At 38.0% G+C, this 20021-nt stretch overlaps 2 protein-coding genes across 6 annotated transcripts in view; one reads left to right on the top strand and one right to left on the bottom strand.

Moving 5' to 3' along the window:
- The first annotated feature begins 6706 nt into the window (after positions 1-6706).
- On the top strand, positions 6707-11375 carry pln (phospholamban). 2 transcript variants are annotated; one of them, XM_058654756.1, is made up of 3 exons: positions 6707-6817; positions 9390-9469; positions 10350-11375. In XM_058654756.1, exon 3 carries the CDS (start codon positions 10399-10401, stop codon positions 10558-10560), a length of 162 nt encoding a protein of 53 aa, XP_058510739.1. In that variant the 5' UTR covers positions 6707-6817; positions 9390-9469; positions 10350-10398; the 3' UTR covers positions 10561-11375. The 2 variants fall into 2 exon arrangements, with proteins under 2 accessions (XP_058510739.1, XP_058510740.1); XM_058654757.1 differs by lacking the exon at positions 9390-9469 and having other exon boundaries at positions 6710-6817.
- Positions 11376-16782: 5407 nt separating this feature from the next.
- LOC131455601 (protein FAM184A-like) overlaps positions 16783-20021 on the bottom strand; it is a 56235-nt gene continuing 52996 nt past the window's right edge. For all 4 annotated transcript variants that reach the window (XM_058623343.1, XM_058623342.1, XM_058623344.1 and 1 more), the window contains one exon: positions 16783-17112. In XM_058623343.1, coding sequence (XP_058479326.1) covers positions 17004-17112 — 109 coding nt within the window. In that variant the 3' untranslated portion in view covers positions 16783-17003. The remainder of the gene's footprint in view (positions 17113-20021) is intronic.

The raw sequence follows: 20021 nt of genomic DNA on the forward strand, positions 1-20021 counted from the left end.
GGTAAACACTTTTATTTTGTGTGGGGAGCAGTGGCAGCTGGGACAGTGCCACTAAAGACTTCCATTTTTCATCCTTGTTTGCAGGCACTTAAGATAGTTAAAGTTCAAATCTCTTTAAGGGTTTCAAATTAGATGCAGCATTTGTTTGCTGCCGTGAACCAGAGAGTAAAGCATGTGGAAAGACCATCGTTACAATTCAGTAAAAGTATAAATAAGGTCAAGAAAAAAAAATACGATTAAATACAATTAAATGTGCAAAGTCAAAACAAGATAAACGACAATAGCTTCCCTATACACAGTATATACAGTGTTATAATTTGCAGTATTGACCAGAGAATGAGGCAGTTTCGGTGTGGGTGTGGTCTACTGGCAGTGCTGGTTGTACAGTCTGACTGCAGCAGGGAGGAAAGACCTGTGATACCACTGTCAAAAAGTCCATCAGATCCAGACAAGCAACTCTCTCTGTGTTGTTTATATCTCGTGCTGCGCTGCACACAGGAAGTGATTCATTTTATGTCAAGACACTAATAACATCGTGCTTGTAAAGTGAGGCGACAGCAGCCAGGTTAGAGTGTGCCTAAAAACACAAAGAAACACAATTATTGACCACTCCTGCGTGCTATAATATGCCTTTTTTATCTCTCAATTTGAAGCATGTTAATGACAAAGTGGACAAGACTTAAATTGGGGAGCTCTTACTCAACTTTTACAATCTCATGGTCTCCAAGCATGAACTAAAGCAGTAAATGTATTTTATTTTTTAGGGAACAACTAAAATATCCTGGTAGTGGTTCGCATTCTTGCCTCTGCAGCAACTCAGTCAGAACAAGGGTTATTAGATTTCCCCCCCACAGTCCAAAAACATGCAGATTTGGAGATTAGGCAAATTGGACATACTAAATTGACCGTAGATGTAAGTGTGAGAGTGGATAGTTGTTTGTTTCTATGTGGCACTGTGATGGACTGGTGGCCTGTCTAGGGTGTGGGGATTGGCGCCAGTGCCCCCTCCCCCCCGTGGCCCTTGGAGGATAAAGAGGTAGAAGTGAAGTGGGTGAGTGAGTGAGTGATTGAAATACCCTGACAAACGATTTTTTAATTCAAATATTTTTAAACCAAATTCCTCTTTTCACAAACACGTTAATGTCATTTGTGTGGAGCTCAGAGGAGAACTGTTATGTTGGATCGGGGCTGAGCTTCAAACGCCTCACGTCACATAAAACCCTCCTGCTCTTTGACAGAAGCCTCTGGAGAGAAGCGAGTTGTGGGCTTCTCCACATAGCTGCCTATATGTGGAGAACAGAGAGACACAGATAGAGAGAGACAGAGAGAGAGAATGTGTGTGAAGCTGCCAACAGAAGCAGTAAGTCTCCCAGGGTAAACACAGCTGATGGGGCAAATCCTCCCTCCATCCCTCACAGGGGATCGATCTATCTATCTATCTATCTATCTATCTATCTATCTATCTATCTATCTATCTATCTATCTATCTATCTATCTATCTATCTATCTATCTATCTATCTATCTATCTATCTATCTATCTATCTATCTATCCATCCATCTATCATATAGTGACACAAATGTGTGTCATAAAGTGACACTATTATTCATATTTAGATTTGTGGTAACCGTAGCATTTATGTTTATATCTACTAACACTGACAGTGACGTTCAGCTGCTTTTGTCCCCACTGTGTGTGTTCGGGGGGGGGGGGGTTGGGGCATAAGGGCGGAGCACAAAGTGGACAAGCACTCAAATCCACACTTTAGTGGGGAGCAAAAGCAGTTTGTTGGACAGTATATTTGATACTGTTGCCTTTACAATTATATTCTGTAGAAACACTATTGAACATCGATATTCAGGGACTTCGGTCCCCACTAAAGCATATACGTCTGCGTGTTGAAACGCCCCCAAAACATTCCAGTGCAGAAACCAAACTTTTTAACACTCACTTTGGTGCTTTTCTCAAAACCTAGTGGATAACCTGCAGAAGCACGCCACTTGCTCAAAAGGTCAATGAAAGTGCCAGTGTCATCAAAATGAGAAGTCTCGACACCATTGTTTTAGACAAGATAGTCAAATGGCTCTGTCGAGTTTTCATTATGACAGTTTATTCTCTCAATGCAAAAAAAAAAAGGTCAGAACCTCGGTGACACGACCTGAAAATGCTCAAGACAGCACTACACACTACTTTGAGAACTACAGTAAAGTTACACGTCGCTGTAGTTCGGGGAGTAAGTGAGTACAAGACACTGAACACGTACGTTTCACATGTTTACTGTATATGCTCTTTGCAATTCTCCAGCATTGTGCAAAAGAATCATACACTACAGTCACTTATTAAGAACAAACATAAGAATACAAATGTGAGGTTGTCATTCAACAGTAAACATGAGATGTTGGATTACTGTCCAGTACCATACATACCTGTTGTCCCTACGAAGTGGTTCTTCCCACATTTGGTTGCAGTCCTCCGACCAGCCTCAGCCATTGTGAGGCAGTGATTGACAACATGGTCCACAACCGTAGCCCTAATTTCTTTAGGAATCTGCCTATGTGTTTGGCCTCTTCTCCCTCGTCCCCTGTTTTGTCCCCTTCCCCTTCCCCTTCCTCCCCGCATCCTCACCCCTCTTCCACGGTTCATATATGCTTGCCAAGGGATTCATCCCTGAGTGACTGTGAACAAGTGGCTTGTCACTGGTTACACCTCCTCGTGAGTGAGAGCTGAAGTTCACCTGAGAGCAATTGTTCAATTTAGGAGACATTTCCAGGAAAAAACGCTAAAGAAAGGTATAAAATTTGCTTGATAACTAGTTCAACAATTTTGTATGTATTGACTCAAGCAATGAAATGAAGACTATTATTAGGAACGACTCTTCAGCATCCATAAGTATAGTTTATTTTGACTGACATTGGCAATTTGTTCAGAGGAAGGAGAAATTGCTACTATGATGTGCACAAATGAATAATAGTTCTGAGAATTTTCATTCTGATCTGAGAAAAGCACCAAAGCGACTGAGAAAAACTGTAATCATTTGAATTTGGCAAGATTACAATAAAGTAACAGGTACGAAGTCAAGTAGTGATATTTTTCACATAACACAATCTTTACTACTCGATTTAAATGGGTTTTTTGTGTTAAAATAAATGCTCGGTATATTTGCTCATTTTAGTCTGAAAAAGGCTTATGTGTAAATGCGTCATACAAGCGAACTTCAAAAAAACATGAGCTATTCCTTTAAAATTGCATCATAGAAAAATTCCCTCTTGTTTTTCTGCCTCTGTGTTTTCTTCTCTCTTTCTTTTTTCTTTCTTTCGCTCTCTTTCTCTCTCTAGTCTTACATGTCACCATGTAAGGCTGCAGAGATCAGCTGCTCCTCAGCACAAACACAAAGAAGAAGGAAACTATTTTCATGGCGGAGTTGGATTTTTATAATAATTAGATATAAAAGCAGTGTGTTAAATAAAAGAATGAACACAAATTGATCATTGAGACACATACAGTCCATCTGATTCTAAGAGGAGAGGGAGGGAAGCAGGTAAAGAAAGTGAAGAAGAACCACTAACTAACTAACTAACTAACTATGTGACCAGTCCATCAGATACAGAACAGAACAGGGAGAGGAATTATTGTTTAACCCCTCTGTTTCACACCTAAACACTTTTACCAGAGCAGCTACTAATCTAATCTAATCTAATCTAATCTAATCTGATCTAACCAGCTGTTCATAGTTCATGCACCTTGGTGTTGATGGCTGGAATTAATCTCAAATGGTTCCTCTCAGTCCTGACCCGAAATCTTCCTCCTCTGAGGAGCAGCTGCACTGACAGAGAACTCAAAATAGCATGGAAGAAAATACACAACTATATAAATAACTTCAAATAATATAGATTTTATGTTTTCTTTTTTTTTCTTTTTTATCTTACAAACGTATTCCCATTTTTTAAGGTTCAGTGTGTAAGACTTTGTGAGAATAAGAGGCATCTAATAAGATGCTCCTCCCCCCCACAGCACGTCAGAAAACTACAGTGGCCTTCACATGGCAGAAAGGATGTGGACACTGTTTTTAAACTGTCTCTACTCTTTCACTCTTTATGTGCAGCTTTATGTTCACTAAAAAAAAGAAAGTGGTTGACAAACTTATATTGATATATATATAAGTGTTTGGTTTTCATAGCCTTATATGAAATATAAAATAAAACTTATATAATAAACCTGTTAAATGCCATGTCTTTAATCTCAGAATTCTTCCTTTTTTTAAACTCTTTCCAAAACATTTTCACACGTGGCCCTAATCCTCTTCCGTACTTATACAAAACATACTTATTGTACGTTTTGTATACATTTAATTGCAAGTAAAACCTCCTACACAGTGGACCTTTGACTATGACTCAAAGAATAGCTAAAATAAAAATTTAGATTTTACAGAATTCAGATATATACTGTATATATATATATTTAATGGTTTTAAAAAGTGGATGGTGTGAAAATGTAACTTTTAGAGACAATACATCTTATAAATGTTACATTTATGTCTGCGTATCAGTGGCAAGACCTATATATACTAGTTATCTTAAATCTTTTTCTGCGACATTAAGCAATGATCATGTTATCTCTGGTAAAAAAAACATTACGGTTGTCATGAAAGGTGACAGAAACAGACGCTCTGAAATACGGCGTGCATCCAGAGCAGAGCAGTGAGAAGCAGCACCAGCCCAGTACGTGACTGACAGCCTGTTTACATGCAGATTCTCCTTATAAGGCAGATGTAATCGTCTCGGAGCCTCAGAGGCAGAGTTATTTTTACTTTTTCTGGATTTTTCTTTAAAGCCCCCATGTCTCTTTTCATTTCTCCCAAGTGAACGAAGCTGTCCGGGACTTCAAACACATCAGAGCTCATGCACACAAAAACAGGGCCTTTGAAAAATAACCTATATTCATAATATAGAGCAGATTATATTATATGATGAAAAACATGCTGCGGTTCTCCAGAGCAAATGTAATATTATTGTGGTAAAAGAGAAAATGCTTTAAATCCTTAAAATGTCTCATTTGTTCATTTTGCATCACACAAAATGATGATATATATTTGACTGAAAAAGAAGAATACCACTTCATTTATTAGTGAGTATGTTTGATGCATATTTTCCAACTCTAAGCTATATAAACGTGAATGTTAATTAGATTTAAAGATGATGTGTATTTGTATAATGAGGGAGGGTGTGGCCTAAAGTGATCAACACCCTACATAAAGGTATGGATAATTATTAGGCAGTTCCTTTCCACATTCCAGAAATGCAACCTACCTGAAGTGCCCAGATCAGGGAGACTGAAACACGACGTGGAGGTAGCTGCATTAATATGGGCTAATGTTGTTAAGGATGACCTGGTTAAACCTTTTTGGGTTAAAGATGGACTTAAAATCAACTCCCAAACCTACTGACAATTTTTAGAAGATACTTTATTCAGTAGTGGTACAAGAAAAAGTCGACATCATTCAAGAAGGCCATGCTTTTAATGCAGGACAATGCTCCATCACATGCATCCCAGTACTCCTTAAAGATGACAGAATAATGAAATGGTCCCCTTCCTCACCTGACCTTAACCCTTATTGAGAACTTTTTGCTCTTTTTATTGGGTCCTCGCAATGTAACTCTGCGACCAACCTGTGGGTCCCGACCCCCCTTGTTTCGCACCGTGAACACATCGCCAACACATAGAGACAGACAACCATTCACTCTCACACTCACACCCATTTGCAGTTTAGTGTCTAAGCAATTGGTTTTTGGACCAAAAACCAGTAAGAAGACGGAGAACTATTATAATGATATATAACGATAATCTCAATTGAATCAAATCACTAATCATCAACAGTCGGGAGTACTTGTGCCACTGTGGGCGATCACAGATTAGAATTCTTCATCCTCTGTTAAACATGTCTATGACACAGTAGCTGGAAACGAGGCGACGCATCACGGCGGTGCAAAGCCTGCAGTTTGGCCTGAAATCAAACGCCACGGCGCGGCGTCGTCTATTGTCTTTATTATCCTGACAGGCCGAGAGACACTTGGCGTTAGCCTGGTGCCATGGAACAGCTGATGGCACTTCTAAATATACAGTTTGGCCATGAGCACACCAGTGCAGCGGCTGGGAGCTGATTCCTCGGGATCCAGATATTGTTGAAGCAGCGAGTGGTTCCGTCGTTTCATTGTTTGACATCATGTAATAGATGTTTTTAACAAGGTATGTAGTGTTATTCTAATCTCGATGACAAGTCGTTTAGCAGTCGAGTTTTTCATTGACCTGTTCACTCGTTCACACTGTATGAATCTGAATCACATCTGAATCACATCTGAATCACATCTGTACACACATTGATTTGACCTATTCACACACTGCTGGCACAGGAGAATACCCGGGGGTTAAAGGTCAAATGTGTAACATGTGACATAAGGCTTTATGGAATATAAAAGTCTATATAAAGTCTGGTGTTGGTTTTCTGTCACTTTAAAGTTGACACTTTTCCTCAAAGCTGTAAAAAATGTTTTCGGTGTATGAAAACAGAACAAAAAAAAAAATCTCAAAAAAGCACATATAGAAAGTTTGCTCCATCATAATATTAAACATCCTGGTATCCCCTCTCTCTTCCAGTCTTCTCAATGTCCTGCCTCTCCCAATACCCACTCACTCCCCCTTCTCTCTCTCTCTCTCTCTCTCTCACACACACACACACACACATCGTGTTTACAGCATTGGAGAGCGCTGCATATCTGACATTTCTCTCCCAAACTCCAACCAGCTCAGTTCTCTTCTGAAAGGTAAGAAGCAGCATCCATTCCTGACTCTCTGTCAGTATTTTAGACACTAAATTGAGGCGATTAATAACCTATACATGCTAATCAAATGCTTATTCGTAATAAATGGGCTACCTTTGAAACTTCAACTTGTCAGTAAGTGGTGGCTGACATTCTCTGCGCAGTAACAGACTCTAAAAATCACAGTTAGGGCGTGACATCATCAGTGAGCGTTAGAGGAGTCTGTGTTTGAGTTAAGATAAAGGGGACGGCTGTATATAAATCACATGCAAATAAAGTCACTGTACACATTCAGTAAACACAGCTCTGAAGAAGAAGAAGAAGAAGAGGAGGAGGAGGAGGAGGAGGAGGGAGAGTGGAAACAGGACTGCACCTCCCAGGGGGATAAACATCTCATCTCATCATCTGCACGTCTTACTTTCCCATCAGAGGCTCACAACTTTATTTTAGCGCATCGAGGATCTAAAATCAACAAACAACACACTGATGTCATCATTAGAACGACGGCGGCTCTGGGTTTAAGAGCAGTCCAACCCTCCAGTCACCGTCTTCCAACACAAGGCCCTCTGAAATTATAAAGCACTTTCAATACACAAAGGTAGATCTTTGAAACCTTGAAAAACAGCACAGAGGCTTACAAGAACTAAAAGATGTCAAAATAAACAGTCCATAACAAACGCTTCAAAAGAGTTTAAATAAATGAAAATGGTAAATGGTTTAAAGAGGTAAGAGTAAGTAATATACAACTAACTGCCTAAATAAATAAATAAAAGCATAGAACTGCGTTAAAAATAACTCTGTTTAGTTAAAATAAAGTCATATAAAAGAATACAAATGTTAAAAAAAAGTTTATATCAGAAAAGAAGCTCACATCGTTGTAAAAGAACTTTCAAATATATTTTTAGTGTAGTGTTTTTAAGGTTATGATATAGAAAGATTATATTATTATCAAACACACAAGGTTGTAAATATAAAATGCTCTAACTGGTAGTTGAAGATTGTTGATTGAGTGATATTTGCTGCAGAATTCTGTTTTACCCTAACCCCACAGCATGCTAGTGCTGACACACACTGATAAAACTCACACCCGTGGAATGACAGGCATCCAGAGGTCCTCATAGACCACACACACGCACACACACACACACATTTGTGATGGGGATTCATTTAATCAATCTCTTCATTTCCACATCTTAAATTTCACATTTAAAAAACAAGAGCTGTGTCACTTCCTCTCTGATGGTCAGACTGCAGATATTTACCTCTCGGAAACATTGGGCGAAACAACAGCTGATCATGTTTACACGAGCACAACAACGTGGTCCTTTCAACAGAACCCACGAATTAACTCAGACACAGCTAAAAATAACACTCTGCTGCTTCAAAACAGTGTGAACAGACAGGTCGCATTTGTGTATTTACCGTGGACAAAATGAGAAGAAGTCAAAAGCGTAATGTGGCACAGCACTGACTCACATGCTGTCAATCACACCATGGCACAGGCCCACGACCTCACAGTATCAAAGGTCACATGACTGGCCTGGATTTGAGGAGAAAACGAAGGACGATATTCAAGAATTTCTCAAAAGTGTCAAATTTCAATTAAATGCAAGATATTTTTGCGTCTATTGTGTGGATGGCAATTTAAATTGATCATACGATTCTCAGTCATTGGAATAAAGGGGACACTTCTTCAGGTGCAGTTCCCATAATGTCCACTAGAGGACGACAAATACAAAATCTTTGCATAAGCTCAAAATGTGTGATGGGTTGAAAATGAAGAAAATAAAGTAACATAAAACTACACAGAATAGCAATGCAAAATATCAAAATAATCTATAGATTTAGACTTAATCTATACACTGCCAGAGTGTATAGATTAAATCTGTGGGTTCATTTCTATGTTACTTGCTGCCTAATAAGTTCAAATGTATTTATATAGCGCTTTTCTAGTCATGATGACAACTCCAAGCTGCTTTACATTCAGCCATTCACGGCCATTCACTCACACTTTCATACATCTATGCACAGCACTCCGTCAGGAGCAACATGGGATTAAGGGTCTTGCTCAAGGACACATTGGCATGTAGTGTAGGGAGTATTTTACCACACTAAATAACATAGAAATGAACTTAAAGCCGTTGATATCCCTGAATATAAAAGTATATCTAGTTTGAGTGTTGGTTAAAAAACGTGAAAATCCTTTACTTAACTTTTTAATACATGTGGCCTACTTAATATCATGTTATAATAAAAATAGAATATAGACAGAATATCGTACTAAATATGTTTGCTCGCAATATTTTTATAATAGTTATAATAAGACATTTGGTTGTAATTGCACATACATTATTAAATGTATTACATTCAACATTAAATTAGATATATTTAAGCTTGTTTGGTGTTGTCCTCATTATTATTTACTTAATTTTAGACTTATTTCTGTCAGATTTTGATATTAATAGATTTATTGTGCATCATTTTGATTGTAAGTCCATATCGAAACAAAAACATGGATATGTGATGCGACGTCATGGTGGAAATTGTGTGTTTTTCGCACTTTTTTTTTCTCTAGACCGGCCTCCTCTTGACCAGACTAGATGCTCATAGACCCCCAGGTCATTTGAGTTTGACACCCCTGCTGTGGAAGAACAGGTCAGCACCAGACACCTATGTTTTACTGCTGTGTTTTTAGTCATGTTGTGAGGACCTAAATCTGTTTACACAGCCACATTATGGGGACTTGTCCTCCTTAAGGGGACAAAAGTGAATTCCCCACCAGTCTCACATGAAGAAGGAGAAGATAGGAAGGAGAAGATAAAAATGATGATGATATGATAAAATGATAAAAGTGTTTTTAAAAAGTTACATTTTTATCATCCCATGCAGAAACAAGTGGACATGTTCCTGTTACTAAAGTATAAATATAACTCTACGAATACATAACTTTCTTATCGTCACTATAGCAGGAGTTTCAATAGAGTTAAAAATAGAGACACACTTGGCAGAGGTGGTCAACAAGTGCTAAGATGTTCACTGGCTGTGTGAGCCACAAGTATGCTCATCCCTTCACTGTCACTGTGACATTGATCAAAGTGGCAGATCAGGTGACTCAAGGGTGTCGCTCACATGCTTTTGTCTCTTAGAGCATTAAAATCGCTAACATACAAACATTCAATCTATTTCAGTTAACATGTAACAGTCATTTATTAATGTCATATTTACCACATGTGGCAACGGCAGCCATTGACTGTGACTCTGCAGACTCACCATTGTCATACTGACACGTGTGCTATGTCATTTCCTGTTTTTTAAGTTGCAGTCTTTCATGTATTAACACAATTTAAAGTCATTCACTCTGTCATTGTGGCTTCTGTGCTGCTGCTGCTGCAATCACCGACACGTAAGCAGACCTCAGCTGACACCATGTATGAGATACTGACTCACACGTCCACACAGAGGTCAAACACGACACACAGAGTCACACACACACAGGTCTGGAAGCCTGACATATTTCCCTCTTCTCTCCCTCCAGTTCGTCCAAATCGAACCCCTCCTCCTCCTCTTCCTCCTCCTGCATCGCCATGGAGCGTGTCCAGCACATGACCAAGTCGGCCATCCGCCGAGCGTCACAGATCGAGGTCAACCCACAGACCAAAAGGAACCTGCAGGAGCTGTTTGTCAACTTCACCCTCATCCTCATCTGCCTGCTCCTCATCTACATCATCGTCCTGCTCAGCAGCTGAGGACAGACTCTCTCTCTCTCTGTCTCTCTTTCTCTCTCTCTCTCTCTCTCTCTCCGCTGACCTGTCTGACCATGAAGAAGGAAGAGTCCACTCTGTGTGTGTGTGTGTGTGTGTGAACAGGTCACGGCTGCAGCTGGGATCAGTGAGGATGTTTCTGGAAGAGCTGATCAGGGATCAGTCTCGTCCATGGTCCATCATCAGCTGCATCTTCATTGAACTCCTGTAAACATCTGCCTGCTGCTCATGCGCATCAATCCTCTGCTTTGTTAGCGATGTTCTAAATTTTCAAAAGACACACTCTCCCATTTTTAAGACAGTTAAAGTAACACTAAGTCTGATTAAGACCAAAATGACATGACGTAATAGTGTTACATTTAAGCCGGTTCAAGGCAGGCATATATTTGGGGTCTGTTAATCCCCAAACTGGAGAAATTAGAAGACGCTGGTGTATATTTTGGTGACCCATTAGGGCGTTTTTTCACCAAGTGGAACAGTTCAGTTCCCTCGGGGGACCAGAGTGATGGTATGACACGGCACAGGTGGAGCGAGACCCATGACAGTCAGCTGATTGGGCAACAAAAAAGGCATCACTCCCTTGCGACCCGTGTTTCTTCAACGTATAAATAAAAGAGAACAGAACAATTCTTATATATTTTAATTGGATGAGACTCAAATAAAACTCAATTTATCTAATAACTGTAACTAGTTTTTCTAAACACTTTATTACAAACTGATTGCTGTTCTCTTCTCTTTTATATTTTCAAACTTTTTAGCTTTGCAGTGACGTGTATGATAAGATAAGATAATTTACTTTACTTGTCTTACTTTACCAAAAATGGGTATATTTACAAAATGTACAATTTACTATAGACCACTCTCTAGTTGGTATAACACTAAATTAGTTAGGGTTAAATTGACTTTCCTGAGTAGAAAATATCACATTAGAACAATGCAACCGTGTCTGTATTTCAATTTAACTCCCACCTCCCATTGAACCCTGTTCCTTCTTGCAGCAGAGGGATTCAAATGTTTTTGTTTTTTTTTAGAAACCTGTCACTAAGCCGTACATGTTTCTGTTAGCTTATTTGTTTGAAACTGAGTTTGTAGAAGACACAAGACACATGTTTGAAAGTCTAAAAGTTGAGTCTCTGACGACGCAGAACTGGCCGTCGTTTATTAGTATATCAGCGCAGAAACCTTCACTTTTGCATGGTGTGACATCACTGAATGACATTTTATACATCATCATTAAAACTGACTATCATGTTTGGTCAATTGCAGAACTGTAAAAGACACACACACACACAAATACTGTATATACAGTATATTTATATATCTCATGTGTATTATTGTGAATATTGTGAGGATTATTTTGTGTAGGAGTTTGAAATCATGAACCACGAATAAACTGCATGGAAAGTGTTTTCTGAGGCAGGTGTGGATGTTTTTTTGTTTTTTTTTTACAGTTTTTGGAAAATATTCATTCATTTTTTCATTCATCACACAGAGACAGACAACCATTCACCCTCACATTTACACCCATGGTCAGTTTAGAGCGGAGGGGTCAAACTCAAATGACCTGGGGGCCAATGAGCGTGTAGTCTGGTCAAGAGGGGGCCGGTCTGGAGACAAAAGTGAGGAAAACAAATGTTGGGTCGCGAGTGGGCAATTCTAATCTTGAAAGTAAAACATAATATTCCATCATGATATCAAAAATAAAGATAAACGTGATGATATTTCATAAATTTAAAAGTAAAAGTCTTTGTACTGCTATGGAAATGATGCATACCTCACAATAAAAACATGTATGGGCCGCAAAAATAAATCTATTAAAATCAAAAACAAAGAAAAATAAATGTGAAATGAAGTAAAGCTGTAATTAAGACACTAAATAAGCGTATGAATAGAATTTACTGCTGATTGTAATACAAATATTGCTGGCCAATATAATTTTATATAGTTAATTATAACATGATATTAAGTGATGGGCCGCATGTAATTGTTTGGGGGCCACATATGGCCCGCAGATAGTGAACACTGTAAGGCAACAATTCTACCCACAACTCCGCCATGTGGCAACAACAACAACACAGGTAACGGGCAGTTACCTGACACCCATGCTGCCTTTCTATGTATATTCACATGAAAGAAAAAGGTTTTTTCTTGTGTTTGTTATGATTTGGGAAAAAATACAGATCATGGTAACGCTTTATTTTGATAGTCCATTGTTGACTCTCTGTTAGTAATCAACATGTATTCAGTATCATGTCAACAGATGATCCGTTTACACTTGGTTAACTGGTAAATGACATACAATGAACAACCAGTCGACCACCTCAAGTGTTTCTAACCCTGAACCTATACAAACGCAACACTGTCCTCTAGAGGACGTGTTGTGTCACGTCCACGTTTGTGTTGGGTCTTCAGGGCCACCGTACTTATCTGTTAATTACGTCATCTGATTATCTTATGACATGATACTACATGGATTATCAAAATAAAATGACACCCAGTCCATGAATTTCATTATATATAGTCTGTAAATAGAACACACACAATACAGTTTTATGTCACAATCATTATTTTACTGTTCCATAACATACAACAGAAATTATACAAATATAAACCAATATTGTTATTGTTATAATTGTCATATATTGAATAAAAAAAAAAAGGGGGGGCAAGACAGACATCAATAAATGAGAAGTCACAAGGGTGACATCCAGTCACTTCCAACTCAGTTCCAGTCAAAAATTGTTATTGTAATTTTTTTCTTAAGTCATTAAAAACACCTGCAAACGCAGGAATTGTCCTTTTCCCGCAATTTTTGTTCAAAACTGAGTTGAGAGTGTAATGAACTGAGCCCTGGTCTGTATATCGTCACATAAAAAACAGACATTTATGTTTTTATAAGTTGCAGTTCCCATGATTCACTGATGGCCGGCTGATGACAGTGTCGTGTAAAAAAAACAACAACAACAATTCCTCTGTGAGGTCTTAAGAATCAAGAGTTGATGTTTGCCCACTCATTTTAAAGGTCACATCAGAGGTCATGTAAAGCAACACACGGTCAGGTAACATGCAGGACACATTAAAAATGAAAATGAGAAAAGTCAGAGTGGATTTGTATTACTTTCATCATTGGAGATTAATATTGAAGACATCAAGACTATGACAGGAGCATCAAAAAAAAAATATAAACATCATGGATGCAAGCTGCTGTTATAAACCCTAGAAGAAGAAAAACACAACATAATGGTAAAAAATAGACAATTAATTGAAGTTTTGACGTCTTCAGTAGTAACCTACCATGTAGAAAGTAATAAAAACAAAGAAAAAAAACCCCATTCAACTGAGGATGAATGAAACTTTTGACAGATACAGTAACTACAAACACAAACAGTTAAATAATGTTTTTTTCTTTGCTTTATAATACATGTAAAACTAAACCTGAAGGACCAAACCAGTGTTTTTACATGTTTACTCGTGTCTCAGCTTGATTTCCATCGGCAGAAGGTTTAACAGTTATTAAACTTAGCAAACACCAGATGCTGATGACTGTCATGGCTGAGAACAGTTAAAGTGACAGTGAAAATGAAGAAAAGAAAGGAAAAGAAAAGAAAAGAAAAGAAAAGAAAAGAAAAGAAAAGAAAAGAAAAGAAAAGAAAAGCAAAAACAGGTATTTATAGTGATAAGAAATTGACACATGAACAAAGGGATGAGTATCTACTGCACAGACCATGTAATGTAGTAAAGTAAATTCACTTAAAGTAAAGTAGAGAATGAAAAAGCAACACAGTATTAACTTTGGCATCGCGTGGATTTCGTCATGCAAAAAAAACACCGGCGTGGTCCTTTAACTATCACAGTAAAAAAGGCTTGTCACCCAGAATGTGCTTCTCTCTCACTCTCCACTGGGGGAGACGGTGTCACCCTCGTGTTGGATTATTATAAGTACAGTGAGATTAGTTTTTAAAAGGCAAATATGTGAAACAAAAGCAGATTTGATTGCAGGAAAATGTCTTATTATTATTAATAATAATAATTTAAAAAAATGAAATAAATAGAATCTTCACAGTGCATGGAGGAATGAACCAACCGTGGTTCAGTTTCGGGACAAGCACCCAGTGCGGACGCTGTTGTCTCTTTTTATATTTGACTGGGTTTGTCACTTTACAGGTCATTATTTACAATTATAGCATTTAATTCAGCATAAGGCTGCCTTCTTGTATGAGAGAAAGAGTCTTATTGTACAAACACAAGGTTCCTGTCCAGTGTTTTCCATGCAACACTGAGCTCAAACCTGGTTTCAGGAAGCGTTTCCTTCAGACAACACAGAGGTGCACATACTGACATTTCATATATTATTTAACCCCCAACACAAAACACATGCAAACCTGCTGCAAAGGGAATGAAATTAAATGTGTGTACAGACTTATGTTGTGTTGAATAATGAGGTTTATCATGTACAGTGTGTTTTTTTTTTTAGGAAATTTCCAGAAAATGTGGCACTCGTTCTTTATAAATAACATAAAAAAGCTAAAGTATAGGTTTTTATTGTAAAACATGAGAAAGATGATCAAAGTAATGATGATCCTCATTTATCTTAAAACAACTGTATAAAGTGATTCCACTAAAATCACAACTTAAAAGCCCTAAAATAAGAAATATATTAATAAAATAATAAACTATAGTTTTGTCACGTTACCCACCCCACAGAATCAACTTTTTTTTATTTGTTTGTCGTGATTTGAGCAACTTTACATTGGATAAGATCATCTGTTTAGACCTGAGCTCTTTCAAATACATGGTGAACTTCCTTTTGGTGTTTTTTGTAGGTCCAGAAACCTGCTGCTGTGATTCTTTTGACAGAAAATGAAGAATAACTCCTTTTAAAATTCCTAGTAAAATGTTTCACTTAGCTATATATAATATCTATAGCGGTTGAATTGGGAACAGACTGGTCCAAAGGTGTTTGTATATCATTCTCTGACTACAGTGCGAACACAACCTCAGCTGATTGTTATGGAAGACGAGCACTGATGTGACTGAATGGGTTCGTTAAACGTCTGTCCGTGTTGGAAAAGGTGGGAAAAAAAAGTGCCTCTTCATGCAGTTCATAAACTGTACAAGTTACTCATGAAAACCACGCCACACAAGAACGATGTAAACTTGTAAAGAGTCCGGTTTTAAAAAGACAGACCAGTGAAGAGAGAGATAAGCGTTTCTGTTTCCACATGCTCTCAGAGGAAGAGTTCGCTCACAGACATGCACTCCTGGCTCGTGATGCAAGTTAAAGATCGATTAATAATAAACCCTCCTTGGCCATAAGAAGTTATCGAGGAGTCCATAAATGACAGCAGAACTCTTCCTCTGGCATCACCGGCAGACCATAGAAAAACAGCAGTTCTTTAGATTATAAATACTAGAATAATAAAAATGTGAGGAGCGCTTGATTCCGTCTCCGTGATGTTTCCACTCATCGAGCACCCCTCAGCAGGTTCAAAGATTTGAAAATGTACACGTCAAAGACCCGAGACAGAGAGCTACAGTCAGTCTTTCCTTTGCTGGTGTTGTTATTGTGGTGTACGGTCAAAAAACAACCAGGATCAGCAGCTAGATCCTCCAATACATGTCACATGACTCACACCATGAGTATGAGGACGGAAATCAGTCCGTCCTGGATCATCCAGTCGGATCGAGAGTTTGTAAAGAAAACAAAAAAAATAGATTCCCTGAAACTACAAATTATATTTTGAGGAGAATTAGCAAGAAAGTGTCCAAAAAAAAGGGGGAAAAACTGAATATTTTGATATGATAATGATAACTAATGATATATGGAACTAATTAGCCCACAGTGTGTGATCTGGAAATTGGTCAATAACTAAGATTCATCTGCATAGATGTCACAGATTTCACACAAGAAATGAATAGAAATAAAAGAGAACAGGTACAGTTCTGTACTAGTGGTTATTTATTAAATGGAATCTCGCAGTTCAATTTGATTTCCGATTGCTTTTGGTTACGCTTCGATTAAAGTTGATGTTCAGTACAAAAACACAAGGAAATCCAAGAAAAATATTTGGCAACCAAATTTTCTTTTTAAATAGATGTTTGGAATTTGGACCTATTAGAATGGATTTAGATAATTTTAGTATGAGAATCACAGTTTTACTAGGCTCATAAATATCTCACTGAATTATACACTCTAAAATAACACAAAAAAACCCAATGTTTTTAAACCCTAACTAACACTTTGCACTTTCATGACCAAGCACACAGTGTACAATGCTCATGTATGGAGGACCTCGGCTGCTGTTGTTATCAACGCACAATTGAACACAATGTGTTTTGAATGCGGCTCAGCTGTAGCTCTCTGTCCCATTACTTTGTGTGGTTTTATGTTTTTTGACCAAGTTCTTTTTTGTTTGTTTTTTTGCTGGTCAGAAAGTAAAGTACTGTGCATACAACTCCTCCTCTTGTGAAACATGTCCTTTGTTTTCTCCCACTCCCCTAGAGTCTGACGGTGTCACAGCATTAGCTTCAGGAGGGCTGAGAGAGAGGAGAGAAAACACACATTCAAAAGGTAACGTGGTGATTTAAAGTGAAATACAAAGAGGCTGTGAGTACAGAGAAATAACCCTCACATGCTGTGAGTGACCAGAGGGTGATGACTGCAACCCATTAGTCAAGGGAATCTTACAGTATATGACACATTTATCTGAGAAGGTGCTCAACCTGAGGTGCAGCCCTGCAATATTTAACTTAAGAGTCACAGCCAATAGTTTCCCTAAAACACATTTTAAATCAATTTTGTTGGAATCCTCTTTACATCTAATAGCCAACAACAATATAAGTTCTCTAGCCCTCACCATTCAGTAATTAACGCCACGAATCATTTAGTAATGACCCGTCTACCTGCATATTTCATTACAATAATGTTTAATGCTTTATTGCATCCTTCTTGCAACCTTTTCCAGATTTTTTTAACAACCAGTGTGCTCCTAGTGCCGGTCCCAAGGAGGGTGGGAGGGTTGGGTCAGGAACGGCATCTGACGTAAAAAATCTAATTAAATCAAATATAAGGATCAATGAAAATAGCAGGTGATCGGCTGTGGCGACCCGTAGAGAGGGAGAAGCCAAAAGAAACAGACAGACGTGCAGTCTGGATTAACTATATATATTAACTATAATTAATTAACAGTTAGCAAATGCTTATATAATGTATGCTTATTGTAAAGTGTTGTCCGAAAAAAAACGAGCTCAAAATCTTCTAAACGTTCCAAGCGTTAGAACTTATCTTCTAAAAAAAGGAAACATAAACATTTAAAATTAAACTAACTGTAGTGGGGTTTATTTGACATGTGCGCCCTCCAGTGGCAGGACTGGAGGGCGCACGCACGCACACACGTGCACACTCCTTTATATCTTATATCTAACACTAACAGTCAAGCAGGGAGATGCAATGTACTGAAATCACTCTCTCTGTTCTCTATGCTTCTGTGGTTGAAGTCCCATTGAGACTGATTTGTTAGAGCAAACTTTTTAGGCCTGGTTTCTTTTTGGGAAAATAAAACACAACTCTCTCTGTGACAGCTCCATGGTAGAAAATCAGAGCATGATGGATCAAAAACGAGGAGCCTTCTGTGAAATGAACAAATCAATATGGTGCTAACAACTGGCTGTAGCTTAAATTCAAATTCCGTGAAGGAAATTCAGGCCTTTAAATCCCACATGGCAGCAGAATTTACTTTTATGGAGTAGAATAAGAAGAAAAATTATTTGTCCTCCTTCCATGTACTCCCTGGAGTATAAGTAGTTTAAAATTTAGTTATGCCGACATTATTAAGACAACAGCACTAAATCATGAAGTCAAACCCCACTGCTTGTAGTACTGATTTACATTTAGTATTTTTTTCTGCAGTAATAATTCAGAATGATACAGCATCTCTTGCTGCATTGGGAGTTTGTTTGACTGAATACATGAACAACAGCCTCTGTTGAATGTCTGTAGAGGTACAAAGGAATAGGGGTAGAACAGTTAGGTTCATATCATGGTTTTGGGGGTCCATTTTCATATATATACTATATAATAAAAAATGAAACGAATAACGTTATCTCTGTCACTACCCTAATGAATGGGATGGATTAGAACTGTTGATGTTCTTGGCCTGAAAATCTCACAGAAAAAGAAATAACAAACACCTTCATGAAAGAAGGTCACATCTGGAGCCTGACCCAAACTTTCATCATCACTCTGCAAATGGTGGTGGTGGAAAAAACAGATATACTGTAAGTCAGACAGTTACAAGTCGGGCGAGTAATGCTGCGTTCCGTTCGTCGACAATTGGAATTTAGGGTCATGGGGCCAGTGTTTAAAGTGGGGAAAAAATATTAGTATTACTAAATCACTCAATACTACAGTATCAAATATATGAGCAAACTCACACAGCCCTAGTTTAGATGGGTGCCTCCACACAACCACGGCTAATTTTACTTAATAACACTTCTGTCATATTAGTTTTACAGTAAATCAGTTGCACACAAAAGTACACTAACCCTAACCTTTTTTTTATTTTAAAGTTCTCTAATCCAATCCAACTTTATTTGCAAAGCACTTTAAAAACAACCACAGTAGACCTGTACGGCTGTACAGAAGCAGTGCAGAATAATAAATAAAAAACACCAAAAATAAGATATAAAACCTCACACGAGGCAATAAAACACATATAAGAAAGGATTAAAAATGACACATTGTTATATAATTTTAGGCTCATATTGCCTGATGTAAATGGAATGCACCATGAGATGCATGAACACTTACATCTCACTTCTTTCTCTTATATGTAATACTATACTAATACTATATGTGGTTGTATTAACCTAGCAAGCTATCTCTTTAGCGATAGCTTCTCACTCACCTGCTCTCTCGTGCTCTGTCTGAAACATGTTCACTTATTCTTGTGCCTCCTTTAGTACTAACGGTACGAGTAATAAGAGTAGTTTATCTGCAACTACGAAGGAGAGGCTTTTTATTTATTATAATCTACGCTTCGCACCATGGAAGCTAAGTCATTAGCTGTAGCGACTAGCCCCAAAACGGTTCACCTCAAAACACCCCTTGTTTTGAAGCGAGGCAGAGACATTCTTGAGGTACCCATGTTGTAGTTTAGCCCAACTACATCCAAAAACGACATGACTTGAAGGGTTTGGTAACTTTAGTGAACAAATGACAAGTGTGGGAACTTTTTTGTAAACACGATACTGAACTGTCATATATTGTCTGCTCTATGGCTGCAAAGCATTATGGGAAACACAGTCCTTCAGTACAAAGACACTGTCCTTAATATGCACACTATATATATAAAATGTAAAATGAAATGTACTGTCTTATTTTTAGCTTCATATGAACTGCTGTATGTAAATTAACTTATTAATAAACACTTTTAAACTCTCTCTAC

Source organism: Solea solea, chromosome 2, assembly GCF_958295425.1.
Source record: "Solea solea chromosome 2, fSolSol10.1, whole genome shotgun sequence".
NCBI lineage: Eukaryota > Metazoa > Chordata > Actinopteri > Pleuronectiformes > Soleidae > Solea > Solea solea.

Coding starts and splice junctions, on each gene's coding strand:
- pln (XM_058654756.1), top strand. CDS start 10,399: ATGGAGCGTGTCCAGCACATGACCAAGTCGGCCATCCGCCGAGCGTCA.